The 17,264-nt window shown below is 32.5% G+C and overlaps 1 protein-coding gene across 16 annotated transcripts in view; it reads right to left on the reverse strand.

Moving 5' to 3' along the window:
- Positions 1-17,264, reverse strand: part of Hfm1 (helicase for meiosis 1) — an 86,975-nt gene that overhangs the window by 58,772 nt on the left and 10,939 nt on the right. For 14 of the 16 annotated variants that reach the window (XR_013427899.1, XR_013427898.1, XM_078026714.1 and 11 more), the window contains 7 exons: positions 9,885-10,141; positions 9,580-9,627; positions 5,156-5,226; positions 4,578-4,710; positions 3,552-3,703; positions 2,919-2,996; positions 2,553-2,711 (listed from right to left, as the gene is read on the reverse strand). Coding sequence is in view for 14 of the 16 variants with exons in the window: in XM_078026714.1 (XP_077882840.1) it covers positions 2,553-2,711; positions 2,919-2,996; positions 3,552-3,703; positions 4,578-4,710; positions 5,156-5,226; positions 9,580-9,627; positions 9,885-10,141 (898 nt within the window). In the remaining 2 variants the exon portion in view is untranslated. The remainder of the gene's footprint in view (positions 1-2,552; positions 2,712-2,918; positions 2,997-3,551; positions 3,704-4,577; positions 4,711-5,155; positions 5,227-9,579; positions 9,628-9,884; positions 10,142-17,264) is intronic. The other 2 variants (XM_078026709.1, XM_078026712.1) reach the window with 2 other exon arrangements.

Consider the following 17,264-nt stretch of genomic DNA (forward strand, 5'->3'; position numbering starts at 1 on the left):
TAGTTATTTTATTTTCCTTCATGAGAGTCTAAAGTAAAATTAAAATTGCTTTGGCAAGAGTGGATAATTTTTAATCAAAACATAAACACTTGAGAGAAAGCAGAGCCAAAAGCATATTTCAGGCTTAATGCAAGAATCAGTAGTTAGTTTACAGAGCTGTGTCAAGCTATCCTTATCTTTGCTTAATCTGGTTAGTAATCAGGCTCCATGCCCTGCTATGAAATTGACCACTGCTTTGACAGGAGAAAGTTTCTTGTTGCACAGGAAGGAATACTGAAATATTCTCAAGGTTATCATGAGTAGGAATAAGATCACACAAGAATTTACATTCTGAGAGGAGCAGAGGATCAAGGATAAAGACTTTAACATATAGGGAAATTGAGGAAGAGGACCAGAAGAAAGGGACAGAGAAATAGCAATCAGAATTGGTAACTACCACAAAATAGAAGAAAATTTTAAGAATTGGAGGGTATTTATATTTATATAATTATTGCTTACAAATCAATAAGTAAAAGTTTCCCAGTGTGAAAAAAGGATAAAGGGCATGACCTGGCAAGTAACAAAAAACAAAAGTTTAAAAGTTGTTGATAAATATATTTTAAATATTTACTACAGTAAAAATCAAAGATAAAAAAATAAGATATATTAAATAATAAATTTGAGAAATATTTAATATTCAAAATTAAATAAAAATAACAATTTTATTATTATATTACACACTGTTAGGATATAGGAAAATGACAGCTGGCAGGATTCAGAGAAATGGCAGCTAAAATAAATGAATGTAACATGGAAGGCAGTGTATCCTTAAAAGTTCTGCATCCTTTGACTCAATTATTTAACTCTAGAAATCATCCTAAAAATAATTATGGATGTTTTCAAATTGCAGGATTGTTTATAATAGAAAAATGGAAATAATTTAATCTTCCATTATTATGATGTTAGATAAATAAATTATACCCCCAACACAAAACAGTAGTAAAGACTAATAACATGGAAATATTTGTAGGTAAAATGAAAATGTAGATCAAAAAACTATAATATTATAATTTCATGTTACTATAGTCTGAATATGGTTAGAGAGTGTGTCTCAAAATTTCCTTGCTGGAATGCCTGTTCCCCAGTGTAGTAATAGTACTGAGGTGATGGAATCTTTTAAGAGGTGGGACCTAGTAAAAGGTGGTTAGGTTACTGGGGACAATGTTCTTGGAAGGAATTAATGCTGATCTTCCAAAGTAAGCAAGTTCTCATGAGAGTGCATTGTTAAAAAAAGAGTGAGTCTGACTCTAGAATCTCTCTGGATTGCATGGGATCTTTCCCTGTCAGGTATACTCCTGCCATGATACTGTCCACCATGTTATGAGGTAGCCGGTAGGGCCCTCACCAGGATGAACAGATGAGGTCACCCAATCTTGGACTTTCAGACTCCAAAACTGTAAACTAAATAAACCTCCTTAAAAAACATATTACCAAGCCTCAGGTATTTTGTTGTAACAATGGAAAACAGACTGATGCACATGTAAACATTTGAAAGGACAAAGTCTGGGTATTAGTTTTATTGTTTTTATAAACTTTAAATTTTTATATATTATTCTTGAATATGAACAAAACAAGTTTTCATTTCATGAATAAGAAAATTATTAACTGTGTAAATTTAAGAATAAAGACAAAATTTTCCATTGGAAGAGCAAATACAGGAGGTATTTTTTCTAAGAAGTGTTGGAGAAAAAAAGATACATTATAGTAGGCTGACAAGTAAACAGGAGTAATAAAGTAGAGTGAAACTGTATCATTTCTCAAGAAGTTTGCCTAAAAATGAAAGAAAAAGGCTGGACACAGTGGTACACACCTGTAATCCCAGCCATTCAGGGGGCTGAAGTAATAGAACTACAAATTCAAGGACAGCCTCAGCAACCTATGGAGATCCTGTCTCAAATAGTAAATTTTAAAAGGATACACAAATTTCAGCATGTCAAAATGTAGTTCAGTGGTAGAGCCCCGGGAGTTCAAGCTCTAGTACTCCTCCACACACAAATTAAGTTGTATATTCATTATATGAAGTATAATATTCCATGTAACTATTTCTTTCCATGTCCTTCTACCATTAACCATGAGATCCTCCTCAAGGACAAGTTCCATATGTTCTCACTTTTGCATCAATCATTTTGGCTTACTGTAATGCTAGGCATATAGAATTGGGGGGGAGAGTGATAATCATCTCAGCAATTATTTTTATGTCTACTATACTTTTCTATACAATTAGAGACAGCTGGCTATAATGACCATGTTATTAGTCAAGTTATGACAGGTGGATGAAATCCATAAAATTAAGACTTTTAGATACTAGCTAAAACAGCCATCTATTAAAAATATTAAACTTGAACGACCAAATTTTTATATCTGAGAAATCTAACCATAAATTTCTACAACATACTTTATTAAGTGACTGGTAAAAAAAACAAAACCCCTCACTGTTCTCTAAGATCAAAATAACTAAACATTTCACCAGTCATAAAACAAAACCCTGATGGTATATTGAAATTCTAACTTACATCCTCAGCATTTGGAATTGTTGCAGACACAGCTACAAATCTCATTGGGATAAAAGTGCTAGTATTTTCTAAAGGCTGAGATAAAGACTGTACAGTTTTCATTCTGCTGACTACAACTTCAAGAGTTGGACCACGATATTCATCTTTTACAATATGTACCTATACAAGAAATCAAGAAAGAATCATTAGCTGTAAAACTACAATCTATTTAAAAAATTAAAATGTACAATGAAATTAACATTTTTCTTTGAGAAAATGGGCACTTTCCAGCAATTTCTCCTAGAAGCAATTAAACAAACATTGAAGTTGTCTTCTTTCTAAACATCTTTTTATGCTATCTCTGAAAGTGAATAATGTGTTCACTACCTCATCAATGAGAAATAGTCGCACCAGTTGAACCAAAGAGTTGTCTCTCCATTTCCTAGTCAAGCTATCCCATTTCTCCTACAGAAAAAGTGCAAGTAGTTTAGTGTAATAAGGAATTATAATAAGTACTGTTTAGGACATCAACAAAAATTTTACCATGACATAATACAAATGACAGGTAAAGGTTTGATTGATACATTAAAAGTATTCTGAAAAAGATTTAAAGATTAAAAATTTGAATTTTGATAGTTTGGTCAGTGTTTTAAAACTAGGCCTTCAATTCTATTACTAAATTTAACCACACAACATTTAAATTCACTGTCTGATTATATACTTTTAAACTCTACCAAGGTACTCCCTCTATAATACATAATACTTGGGCACAAAAATAAGAGGAATAAATATGATTATAAATTATCAACAATAACAAATTGGATATTCTTTGTCCATTTTTCCTATTGGCCATTTGTCTTTTACTTATGTTTTTGTAGGTAATTTTTTTTGTACCTTGAATACTATTACTTTTTTACTTTGCAAATATATGCTTCTACTTTGTATTTCTTTGAACTTCTTATGAAAAGAAAGATTTTTTCTAATAAACCAAGGAAATAATAAAGGATAAATAATACCTACTGGAGTTGTCATAATAATATGGGCATGCTGAATCTCAAATAGGTCATCTATAACTGTATCTCCAGTGAGTTCTTTACAATTCAATCCAATTGGTCCAAATTTTTCTTTCCAGTCATCAAAACGCTGACTACATAGGGCTTTTATTGGTGCCACTATAATGATACATTTTTTTAATATAAATGCAATTTTAAAATTATTTTCGCAAATTTTAGTTAAGAAAATTAGGAAAAAGTATACATCTAGGTACTAATATTGACAAATTAAAAGTTAGTAATTTAGGCATATCATTTAGAGATTAAAAAGGTAATCACCAAAAAGAACTAAAGATAAATAGAAATAATTACTCAGGAACTTATAGCTAAGAGCGGAGAGAGAGGTGGGGGCGGGGCTGAGTGCAGAACATTAGTGCTTTTCATTATAAGGCTTTTTGTAATATTTGGGTTTTTAAACCATGTATATATACTACTTTGAGGAAATTTTAAAAAATACACACCCAGAACAGGAGAGCAGAGGCGTCTATGTAAATTTCTAGAATTATAAATGTTTATTTTGTTCATTTTAACTGACCTTTAAAAAACAAGCATGTGAAGTTATAATCCTCAATTCAAATATTACTTTTTATTTATAACTCTGAGAAAATGTGTTTTGAGTTTAATGGAACAGACAAAACCAATTGTAATATATCTATTAAAAATATATGAGAGCTGGATGTATAGGTCAATGGTAGTGTTTGTTTAGCAGTACAAGACTTCGGGTTCAATACCCAGCACCACCAAAAAAAAAAAAAAAAAACCAGAAGGAGAATTTATTAGAGCTGGGAGCATAGCTCAGTGATAGAACGCTTGCCTGGCATACACAAAGCCCTGGGTTTGACCGCCAGCAACACAAATAAATAAATAAAATCAGTTTCTTTAAAAATGTATGGGAAACCAAATAATAATGCCTATGACTGAGCTGAATTTACTTCATTTTTGCTTTACTGAGCTTTTATTATAATTAATCACTATTCTTACAATATATACTTACTGTAAACAATTTTAATGTTTAACCATGGCAATGGTACTTCCATTAACAATCTTGTTATAGCTAGTTCGAACATTACAGTTTTTCCAGAACCAGTTGGAGCACAAATTACAAAATTTCTATCTGTATAAAGAAGCTAAAAAATAAAATTTAATCAATTATGTAATATCAAATTTTTCACACACATCCTCAACTTGTTAGAAAATATGTCTTACGAAGACTCTAAGGAATAATAATACAAACATTCAATTATTAAAACTGTAACCTTGCTCCAGAACCTCCACCATCAAAAAAATAATACTATTAATATTTAATCTCTTTTATTTGTCAAAGTGATGTACTAGACATAGAAGAAAATCATTCCTTTATCTTCTAGAGAAATTCTCATAAATCTAACAAATAGAAATTAATCTACCTGTGAGAATTGTATATATGTATCTAACAAACATTTTCTGAGCTTCTATAATGTACTAGTCACTGAATGTGGCACTGGGAACCAAAATGTGATCTAGTCTCTCTCCTTAGAGAGCATATAACCTGGCGAGAAGAGGAAGATAAGTAAATAATTATAAGATACTTACATCATCAAAGGCTTTGGACTGTATATAGTTGAAATATGGGAATTCTTTGAAAATACTTCTAAATTTTGCTGCTTTGAATAACATTAAGGAGTCAAATATTTCAGAAATTTAAAAACAGGTTACATCTGATTTGATTTTAAACTTCAGTTAAACTGATATTGACTCCAACAGCATTTAATAATGAGGCTTTCACATTTCTGTTTTCTTAAGAAAGAAATTAACAGTTTTTATTAGAGTCTCCACTCCCACTCTGTTTTACAAAGAACTTATGAAGTCCCTATAGGGAAATAAGAGATTACATAAGGCTTATAACTTGAAAGTTAAATATGATGGAAGAGATGCAAATATACAGAGATTAAGTCTATCAGAACTTTGCTTCTAGTTTATCTTTTCCACAGTACACTTTGACGAGGCTACTTTATTTTTACTTCTTTAATATTTCAAATTTCACTAATTATTGATTGTTGATTGTGCTTCATTAGATAATGTCTTATTTCTGGTCACCTAACCCTGAAATGAAACCCTTTGTTTCTGATAATTATAACTGAATTATCAGCATACTGGCTCCTCAGGAAGAATTTAAATAATTCTTTAAATCATCCCCTGAAAAAGTTTTTTTCTTTTTGGTACTAGGGATTGAACTCAGGGTCACTTGACTACTGAACCGCATCCCCATCCCTATTTTTGTATTTTATTTAGAGACAGGGTCTCACTGAGTTGCTTAGCTCCTCACTTTTGCTGAGGCTGGCTTTGAACTCATGATCCTCCTACCTCAGCCTCCTAAATTGCTGGGATTACAGGCATGTGCCACTGCGCCCAGCCCATGAAAAACGTTTTTAAAATTAATAGATTAAAGAATAAACATCCTCCAAGGTGATAATCTATTGCAAGCTTGAAAGAGATTTTACAGCACTCTTCTTATTCTGAATCACTATTAGTTAACTACATTTATTAAACACTATAAGCATGATGCATTATTAAATTTAGAAAACTGCAAATAAAGAAGAAAATGAGTTCCTACCATAGAGACTTTATGCTCTAATAAATGATATGACAGATAATATATCTGAAAACTCAAACATAAAATTATGTAAGCAGTATGTTTTTAAGAAGATATATAAGAATTCACGGATTGTTCTAGTGATCCTTTTATAGCTCAGATTATATGACTCTGCAAAAAATCCCTCTTTCTCTTGATGTAGACAGCTATGTAGTCTTGTCACCCTACTACTGCTCCTTCCTGCACCTGATTTAGCCTTTATTTCTCTGACTCCATGTTCTACTACTGGCCCCCACTCCCATTCCTCTCCTCCACCTATACTGCCGTTCTTTGAAAACATCAGTCATATACCTTCCATGAAGCCTTCCCCCTGCCTAGATTATTCTTCCTTCCAAATTTCTTTGGCTATTTCACATCCTTTAATTGCTTAAATTGTACCTTCTCATGAAGCCCTATCCTAACTATTCTAATTAATTCTACATCCTGAATCCTCAAATCCAGCAGTCCCAATTAAATCCTCCTTTACCCTGCTCTACAATTTTTCTTTTTCAATATTACTCATTGCCTTTTAAAATATTATATGACTTATTTATATACTATTATAATTGTTCAATCTATCTTCTTCCCCACCCTTATCCCAAGGTTAACTCTCCAAAGACAAGGATTTACTGTCTATTTTCTTAACTGATATATTCCAAATACCTAGAACAATGCCTGACACACAGTAACTCAGTTAATATATGATTGCATTAAGTCAAGCCATTAATTTAGAAATTTTTATTTTACTTTCTGTTATGCATGTCAGAATATTTATTCCAAAATAAAAATGAAATTTTGAGTTTGTCAATCCATCAGATTTTGAAGGAATCTCATTTTCCTTCAAGATATGTCTTTTCTTCTAAAATATTTATTCATAACAAGCCCAGAAGTAGGTATCATGCTGTTTTTCTCTCATTAGATAGTTATACATCAATTTATATTAACAAAAATGAATCTTTGATTCAGAGTAGGTGTAGAATCAGTTTCCCAGCTCATGAAAAAACTCAATCACTAACATCATTTATCATTATTATCAACACTCAAAAAAATTTTTAACAAACTAAGTAGTGGCACTATAATTATATGTTATAAAGGGGAAAACTGTCTCTAGAACTGAAAATGACAAGAGTATTGTGACAGGATCAATCTGACAAAACTTACTGTCCTGAGTATTCAAATATTGTAAAATATTGGAAAAGAATCAGCAAATATATTGTGTCCAAGTAATCCACAAACTCAAATTATCAGGAATAGCCTTCAGTCTTCTACTGTATACATTCAGAAACAATAACCCACAGTACTTCAGTTTTATAGCAAATGAAATTTTTTGACAATAAATCAATGAACAGAAGTATACATAGTAGTCTTAACTAACAAAGATACCTAAACTACAGAACCACTTAAGCTAATATATAGCTTGAAAATCTCTAAAAGTCTTAAGAAGGTAGTGCCATACTATGGAAAGCCCAGTTATACAAATAGTTGATTGTTTAGTAAAAAGCATGTTTAAAGATAGTTAATCTATTTCCTATGTTCCATTTTATTTAGATCACAAGAGAGAAGTGCAGCAGGATTGAGACATGGTGCTGAAGAGCAGTGCTAAAGACTGACTACATCTGAAGTTTAATATCATGTCGGCCTTCCCCCATTTTAACCCAATTTAGTTATATGCATTGGATACAACTTTTCATAAGTGTTCAGGAAAATATTTTCTAACCATACTTCAGAATTGCCTCAAATGAGCCTCTGAGTACTTGGGACTAGAGTCACTAATGCCTACATTTCCCAATATCTGGAATTCACTTTTTGTTTTGCTAACCAAACCATAATTTTGTGAATTCTACAACATTCCTCAGCTGTGCGTCACTAATTCCATAAAGCACAGTTTAGATGAGTTAGCTTGACTGCTCAAAAATCTTACATGGTTTCTCCTCATTGTTTAATAAATTTATTAAAAATAAAAACAAGGACATGGGGCTAGGATTGTGGCTCAGCAGTAGAGCGCTCACCTAGCACGTGTGAGGCCCTGGGTTCAATCCTCAGCACCACATAAAAATAAATAAAAAAAAGTAAAGGTATTGTGTCCAACTTCAACTAAAAAATAAATATTAAAAAACAAAACAAGATCATGATGGCATGTAGCTATAGTTCCAGATACTTGAAAGGCTGAGGCAGGAGGACTTCTTGAGCCTAGGGGTTCAAGACCAGCATGGGTAACATAGCAAGACTTTATCTAAAAAAAAAATTTTTTTTAATTAAAAAAATAAAAACAAAATGCTAAGAGAACAGATCCTAAGTATTCTCACCACATATACCAAAAGGCAAATACATAAGGTGACAGAAATATTGATTATGGTAATCATTTTCAGACTGTAAAATAATAATAAAACATCATTGCATTCTTCAAATATATACAGATTTTACCTGTTAATTATATGACAATAGAGTTAAGGAGGAGTTTAAAAACAAAAACATAAAATATTCTTTATGTTGGTATTTATGGCATTAAATGATCTGATCCTAAGATACCTATCCAGGATTATTTCCTATTTCTTTTATATCTTTAATCAAACTGGAATGCTTGTTATTTCCAAACAATTTTTTACTCTCCCCCTTGCTCATGGCTACTTTTCTGCCTACAAGGTTTCTTACTTATGTGCTTTACTTTATCTGCCTTTAAAAGTATCTGGAGATGGGAAAGTAGATAAAGCACAACCCTTGCTTTCAAGGAGTTCTTAGGTCTTGAAGAAATAGTCACATTAACAGCTGGTAAGTTGTAATAAAATTGACATGCACAGGGTATTAAGAGGCAAAGAAGATATTACAATCAGAATACACCCAAAATATTTGCACTAGAAATGGCCAAACATGTAAGTTGGATTACATGTATAAACTAGGTTCTTTAAAAAAATGATAGATTTGTAAAAATGTACCCAATTAACAAAAAGTCCATTTCTTTCCATTTCCCCTATTCAGTTTAATCCACTATAGTTGATCTTATCCAAAACATAAGATATTATCTGTATCTATGTGTAAGTAAAGCTGACCAGAGTTCTGACAATAATACAAATCTAATTTCTGTATTTACCTTGTCTTCTACTGGTACATACAATTCAAGCTGGCACCAGCACGCAGATCAATAATACAAATCTGATTTCTGTATTTATCTTGTCTTCTATTGGTACATACAATTCAAGCTGGCACCAGAACACAGACCACACTTGGAATAGCACTATCATACACATGTATCTCTTACATGACTCAAAAGATACACTTTTCATTTTTTCTTTGTAACCAAAACAAATGCACAGGAACACAATGAAACAATATTTTAATAATGTGATTTCACAATATCAAATATGTTGTAAAATAATTTAAAGGATACGAATTTCTGTGACAGCCTTCAAGGAACCTATACCACTTCTGGTTACCCCTAAAAAAATCATAGATGAATATTTTTAAACTTTTTCTACAAAAAAATTGCTTCAATAAAACTTACACAACTTTTTTTTGAGAACATAGGCAAAAATATTAGAACACAGCTAAAAAATAATGCAACATAATAAAGAAAGGCAGAAATTGCACATAGATAACCCACTTAAATATACTATAATTTTGTATTTTCTCTATGCTACAAAATGCAGATTAATTTGTATTTTTATAAAACCAAATGAAAAAGCAAGAAATCACCTTGAATATTATGAGGTTGGGATGCAAGTGAAAATGATGGTACTTTGAGTATGTCATCTCCAGTTTCAGAAGATGAAAAAGCTTCATTTGCTATAAACATGTTTGATTGAGGTTTTTGCTTATTATTGCTACAGTTCCATGATTTCTCCTTGTTCATTTCTGTTTGAATAATTTTCACTGAGTTAACTACGGAGTCCAAGTTTGCACTGTTATTAGAATAAGTACCTCCATGCATATTGTCACATATTTTAAATAATCTGAAAAAGAACCACATGTTTTTTACCTGTAACAGTTGCTTAGAATATTAAAAATAGCATTAAATTGTCTCTTTAAACATGCCCATAAAAATAAAAATTCAATCAATCTCCTAAAATGTGACTTTTTAAATTTACTATGAATATACATCTTTTCATTTTCCTAAAACTCAGATAAATCCATTTGTGGTAGCCAGTGTCTAAGATGGCCTCAATGATCCTTGCCTCCTTTTTTTTCACACTCTTGCAGTCTGCAACAAATTGAATCATTTAATCAGAACTGGCCTTTGTAACTAGTAGAGGACTGCACGTCCAAGTGTGTGATTTCTAAAGCTAGGTCAAAAAGACAAAGACATCAGACACTGTCCCTTTCACATAGTCTCTTAGATGACTCACTCTGTGAAGGAACTCTATCAATAATACCATATCCTAAGAACTCTCAAACAACCTTATGAAGAAGGCCCATGTGGATAGGTACTGAAGCTTCCTGTCAAGAGCCAGCAGCAACGTGTCAGCCAAGGTGAATGATCCACCATGAAAGAAGATCCCCTGCCAAGTGTCAGATGACCACAGACTGTGCCAAAATTCTGATTATAGCCCTGTCAGAAGTTCCCAATCTCTTTTGCATTCTCATGAGAGACCCCAGGCCAAAACATCCAAGTAAATTGTTCCTAAGTTCCTAACTTACAGAAACAATGAGAAAAGCATTTATTGTTGTTTTTAAGCCACTAAGTTTGGGGATAAGCTGTACACAACAAGATAATTAATGACTGCTGAATAAGTCAGAAAAGTGCTAAAGGGAGGGAAAAAGGCCACACAATATAGTCACAAAAAAAGTAATTCATCTAATAGTAGTTATATTTTACTAAAGTGATTCGATATAACAATATATTAACACATGTATTAAATTTATAGGAATAAATCAACATACTTGTCATGAATTAAAAGTTGTTATCCATAACATTTAGCTTCACAGAAAGTATCAGTTCATTCAGTTTTACTTGCCAGTCAATTCAAGGTTGTATACCCTAGCCTACATCATCCCCCCAAATAGGAAAGTGTATCAGCAGATCAAATCATCCCAAACACTATCTAATAATAACCCTAGTGTAAAGAATACTTCTTGGCAAAGTTCTGAAAAACAAGGAGACATCATCTTTATGACTTATGTATTATATTTGATCAAAAGAAAATCTACCACAGTAATTTGTTCAAAATAGCCTCAAGAGATGTAGTAATCATTAAGGTTTCCAATATAACACTTACATCTTATAGAATAAGTAATGGGGATGATATAAGGTATCAGACTTACAGAATTGTATAAGAAATGATACTTAAACACTATGCAAACATGAAATAATTTGTAAATTACTCTGTCACAATGATATGCTTTTGTATAAGAACAAGTCTCTGAAAAAACTTGAAAAATGTATTTTAGCATCCTCTAATGTTTTATCTTTGAAGATGGAAAATTCAAAAGCAGATAATCTTAGATAATACATATTGTACTGGGAACAAGGATATTCAAGCTATAGTATGATTCCCTGCAATATGCTGTGATATTGGTTAGAATCAGACAGACCTAGGTTTAAGTTTAAAGCTCCTCTGCTTTGTAGCTGTGTGACTTTAAAGTTAGTACGAGTTTGAAATAAGTTTTACAAACTGTAACGACATTATCTACATTCTAGTTATCAAAATTCTCTGGACCTCAGAATCTTCCTAAATCCTCTGGAACTCCCACTTAATAAACTCCCCTAGGTCCTTGACTTCCTCATTGATTATTTATTATCCCTGGCTTTAAAAACAAACAAACAAACAAACAAACAATGTGGCTCTGCCCTAGAAAACTGTTGCTTCTTAAGAAAACCCCCAAGTGGAAACTCCTAATTCTCTCACATTCAATGTACTTGAAGATTGAGAGTGTTTTCCTCTCTATTCCAAATCTAGATAATTTTTCCACTCTCACAATAGTAATCTACGCTATTCATCTATGCCACTTCCTAATAGCATATATCACTTATCAACCTTCTGGTCACTTCAGAATACTTTCCTCTTGCTTTCAGAATTTTGCCAATATTCTGTGCTACTGCAACATTCATGGAGACAACCCATTCAAAATCCTTATCTCTCAATTCCTCAGAAAATTCATTTCCAAAGGAATTCTCCTTCACATGACCTCAGTCATCTACTGTCTCACCAGAGTCTGTCATTATCCCAAACTGCCCTTCCTCTCAATAATCTGATGAATAATGATTCCGATATATTTTTTCCAACTTCAAACTTTTATTCTGTTAGTTTATTTGCTCAAGGAACCAGTGAGTTCAAAGAACAAGTTAACTGTAATTAACCTATTTTTTCCTAAGCTATCTTCCCTTTTTCTTTTCTTGTCTACCATTTGTGGACTTAAATTCCATGGCCACTTTCTTACCAATATTCTAAACTCTGCTTATCCTGTTAATATAAAAATAACAACAGAAGCTGGGCACAGTGGAACATGTCTGTAATCCCAGCCACTTGGGAGGTTGAGGAAGGAGGATCACAAGTTCAAAGCCAGCCTTAGCAACTTAGCAAGGCCCTAAGCAACTTAGCAATATTCTGTACCTATATAAAAAAAATAAAAAGGGCTAGGGATGTGGCTCAGTGGTTAAGCACCCCTGGGTTCAATCCCTGATACAAAAACAAACAAACAAAAATAAACCCAAAAATACTAATTAAAAAAAACAGAGCAAGAATCACAGCTTTTGGGACAGGAGTCCCCTGTGTTTCTCCTTTGCTAGCAAAGCAATAAACCTTTTTCCTTTTTCTCAAAACCATGTCCTCATTATTGTACTGGCACCGGGGATAAGGACTGAGCTTTCTGCAACATGGAGCTTAAACACTGGAGAAATACTGAAGAGAAAGGCCCAGGGTGAGATGTCTTTGGAGGTGAAGCAAAGAATACACATTCAAGGGAGAATGCCAGACATCTGCAGAGGGAAAGACTGCAACCCCTTGGTCTGGGATGTTAATATTCGCAGAGGAACATATGCATACTAAAACTGGAATGGTACAGAGAAGAATAGGTGACACACAAATTCATGAAGCATTTCACATTTATTCAATGGACCAATGGATAAAGAAGACAGACTGCATTTCCAGAGGATGAGAAAATGGACTCATTCATCTATAAAAATAATGATATGCTGTCAATTTCAACATGGATGAACCTGGAAGACAATGTGTTAAAAGAAATAAGCCAGGAACAGAAAGACAAATGCAGCATGAGCTCATGTGAAATAAAAACATTCATCTCATAGAAATTGAGAATAGAATATTGGTTATTAAAGGCTGGGGAGGGTATAGGAGTAGGATGGGAAGAGATTGGTCAATGGATATAATGTTACAGACAGGTAGGAGGAACAAGTTCTGATGTGTTATTGCATAATAGGGTGATTATAGTTAATGATAATATATAATCTATTTCAAAATAGCTAGAAGAGAGGATTTTAATTTTTAATTTCTCTCATCACAAAGAAATGAATAAAGGTTTAAAGTGATGGATATGCTAATTACCCTAATTTGATCATTACACAGTTGTATATATGTATCAAAATATCACATGGTATCCCATAAATATCTACAACAATTGTGTCAGTCAAAAATAAAAAAAACTTTAAAATAGTAAAAAAAAAAAAAAAACAGAGCAAGAGGCTCTACAAAGAAATGAATTTACTTGGAGTAATGGCAAACCATATGCATACCAGAGAGGCAAAGAATGGCAAGGCTTCTGAAAGGTAAAATAAGGTTAATAAGTTGCACTGAAAAAACTGTCCTCAGCAAGGATTTTAATAAGAAGAGCAGTGTCAGTTCAAGGCTGACAAATTGTTGGGCAAATGTCATTGCAAAAGTATTCTTTGTGTAAGGATGTGGTACCTTAATGCCTTTATGCAAGGTTGTGGTTTTCAGAGTACTCATATAACAGTTTTTATCATAGGCCATTGTGTGAGAGATCCCCTTCTTTATGACCTCTCTATTCCCTTTTTGTTAGGGTTTGACAAAAGTGACTCCATTTTGATTCTGACAACTTTTATTCACTTTATTATTTTTATCATACTTACATCACAAAACCTCACTCCTGAATGATTTTTTAAAATAATTACAGCAAGGCAGTGGAATATGAATGGGTAAAAAGTACAACTTTGGAGCAGGTGATTAGTATTAAAATTCAGAGTCATCATCAACAAGCTTGCAGGATATAATGTTAATATACAAAAACCAATTATATTTTCATAAACTAGCAATGGAAAATCTGAAGAAAAAAATTAAGGGAAAAAAGAGTCCATGTAAAATAACAGCCAAAAAATAAAATACTTAAGAATAAATTTAACAACATAAGTATAAAACTATCCACTGAAAAACTAAAACATAATTGAGAGAATTAAAGAAAACTTTTAAAAATGGAAGGACAACTCATGTTCCTAGATTGGAAGATTTTAAATTGTTAGATGGTAAGATTCTTCAAGTTGATCTACAGATTCAACACAATCTCTATCAAAATAACAGCTGGCTTCTTATACTAAAATTCATATGAAAATGCAAAGAACACAAAATAGCCAAAACAATCTTGAAAAAAAAGATCAAAATTGTAAGACTCACACTTCTTAATTTAAACTACAAAGCTCCATTGTAGGAGTAGCATAAAAATAGCATATATTAGTCCATGGAATAAAATAAAGAGTTCAGAAATGCTATAGTTTGGGTCAGAAATGCTATAGTTTGGGTCAGAAATGCTATAGTTTGGGTCAAAAGCCCAAGTGTTAAAGGTCAAATCCCCAGCTACTGGGACATAATGGAGACTTTTAGCTCAGTGGGAGGTGTTCTAGTCATTGGAGGTGTGCCCCAGAAGGACTCTGATCTCCTTTCTCTCTCTCCCTTTTTTCTCTTTTCTCTCTCCCATCCAACCATGTGCTTAACTGGTTGAAACTTTTGGTCTCCCTACTCTTTCCCCTTTGACCTTCAGGATGGGCTGGAGATTAAGCTCATTGCCACTGACAAATCATTTCATCAATCATGCTCATATAATGGGACCTTTGTTAAAACAAACAATGGTGCTCAGAGAGCTTTTGAGTTGGTGAACACATCAAGGTGCTGACAGGGTGGCACACTCATAGAGGCTTACTCCACCTCATCCCCAATAGTCAGCCCTATGAATTTCTTTATTTGGAGTTGTAGCCTTTATAATAAACCAGTAAATGCAAGAAATGTGTTTTCCTGAGATTTAAGTCATTCTGGCAAATGAACCTATACAGACTGGGTTGTAGAAAACCTGAGTTTATCAGGCACATAGAGAGGTAAGGAGTCTGGGCACCCTGCTTTCCTGGTTGGCATTCTTTAACAGAAATAATTTTGTAGGACTTTATTATTAAGTTTCTTTGGGTGGGGGGTAATGAATATGTCTTAAAATTAAATAATAGTGATGGCTGTACAACTATATAAGTATTCTAAACACCAATGAGTTTGTGCATTCAAAAGGGTGAATTTCATGTTATCTGAATTATAACTTATTAAATCTGATATAAGAAATCATACTTACCTCAACTGTTCTTTTTATAATATCCAGCATCATTTATAGTGCCCAGCATTAGTCTAATTAGATTGCTTTCCTAATCTCCATAATTTTTCCTATTCTTCCCAATCTTTCATAATGCCCTACTTATTCTCTCAAAATGACAGATAACCTCATCTATGTCATAGAGAGAACAAAAACTATAAACTAGATCTCTTCTGAATCTTGAACCTATATATTCAATTGTCTGTCTGCATAATTTATAAGTACCTAAAATCAATATGTCCAAATCTATTCATCACATTCCCCTAAATCTAATCTTTCTTTAAGGTTTTTTTTTATTATTACTTAAGGGCCCACCATTCTTCATTATTATGGTTCAAACTAGAAATGTAGGTTTAAGATCTCACATACAGTAATCATTTAAGTACAATGGGATTCTACCTCCTAAATAACTTTGGACTATCTTCATTTTTGCTATCAAAGTCCTAGGTCAAGACTTGTCTCTCACCTACACCAATATAATAACCTTTTAATTGACTCTTCACAATATATTCTAACTCCCTTCTTGTTTGTCCACCATACTGGGGCCAAAATCAATTTTAAAGGAAAAGAAAATCTAATTTCACTCTTTTGCATGGACTTTTAGGAAAATGATTCTCAAACTTTAGTATACAATATGATCATCTGGAAAATTTGTTTAAAATTAGTTTCTAGATCCCATTCTCATCTTTACTAAAACTATGATTTAATAGGTCTAAGGTAGGACCCAGAAATCTAAAATTTTAAAAACCATTTTAGGTGCCTCAATACAGTGTGTCTAGGTACTATAATTTAAGAAACATGGCCTTAAAGTACAAGATGTTGATCATGGTCTATAAAATTCTGAATGGCTTAGTTCCTTCATACCTTACCTCTCAGCATTCTCTTACTTCAAACTAAAGGAACTTTTTGCAAAGAATTGCTTAACTCTGTGCTACCTCAGGACTTCTGTACATTCTACTCTTTCTACCTATTAACACTCTCCCTCTTTATTTTCACCTACTTTACTTCTATTTTTCTTTAAGGTTAAGTGTAAACACCACTTACTCAAGAAAGTTTTTCCTGATTGGGGTAGATCATGTCCTCATGTTAAATGTTCCAGGACACCTGTTTTCAAAGAACAGTCTGGGACTCTTTCAGGGAGTCCATTAAATCAAAATTATTTTCACAATATTACTAAGCCAAGTCACAAGACATCACGACAGACTTAAAAGACATAAATGAGAATCCAACTGTATTGCAAAAATATAAAACAATGCCACTTTTCTCACTAAACTATTTTTTGTTTTAGAAAATAGAACTTAATTTTTTAATTTTAATAGATAACTTGTAATTATACATAATTATGGGGTACAAAGTGATATTTTGATACAAATATATAGTTTGTAGTAACCAAATCAAGGTAATTATTAAATCTGTCACCTCAAACATTTATCATTTCTTTGGAATGAGACCATTCTCTTCTAGCTATTTTGGATTATACAATACATTACTATTAACTGCAGCTACTACACAACAGAACACCAGAACTTCTATATA

Source organism: Ictidomys tridecemlineatus, chromosome 11, assembly GCF_052094955.1.
Source record: "Ictidomys tridecemlineatus isolate mIctTri1 chromosome 11, mIctTri1.hap1, whole genome shotgun sequence".
NCBI lineage: Eukaryota > Metazoa > Chordata > Mammalia > Rodentia > Sciuridae > Ictidomys > Ictidomys tridecemlineatus.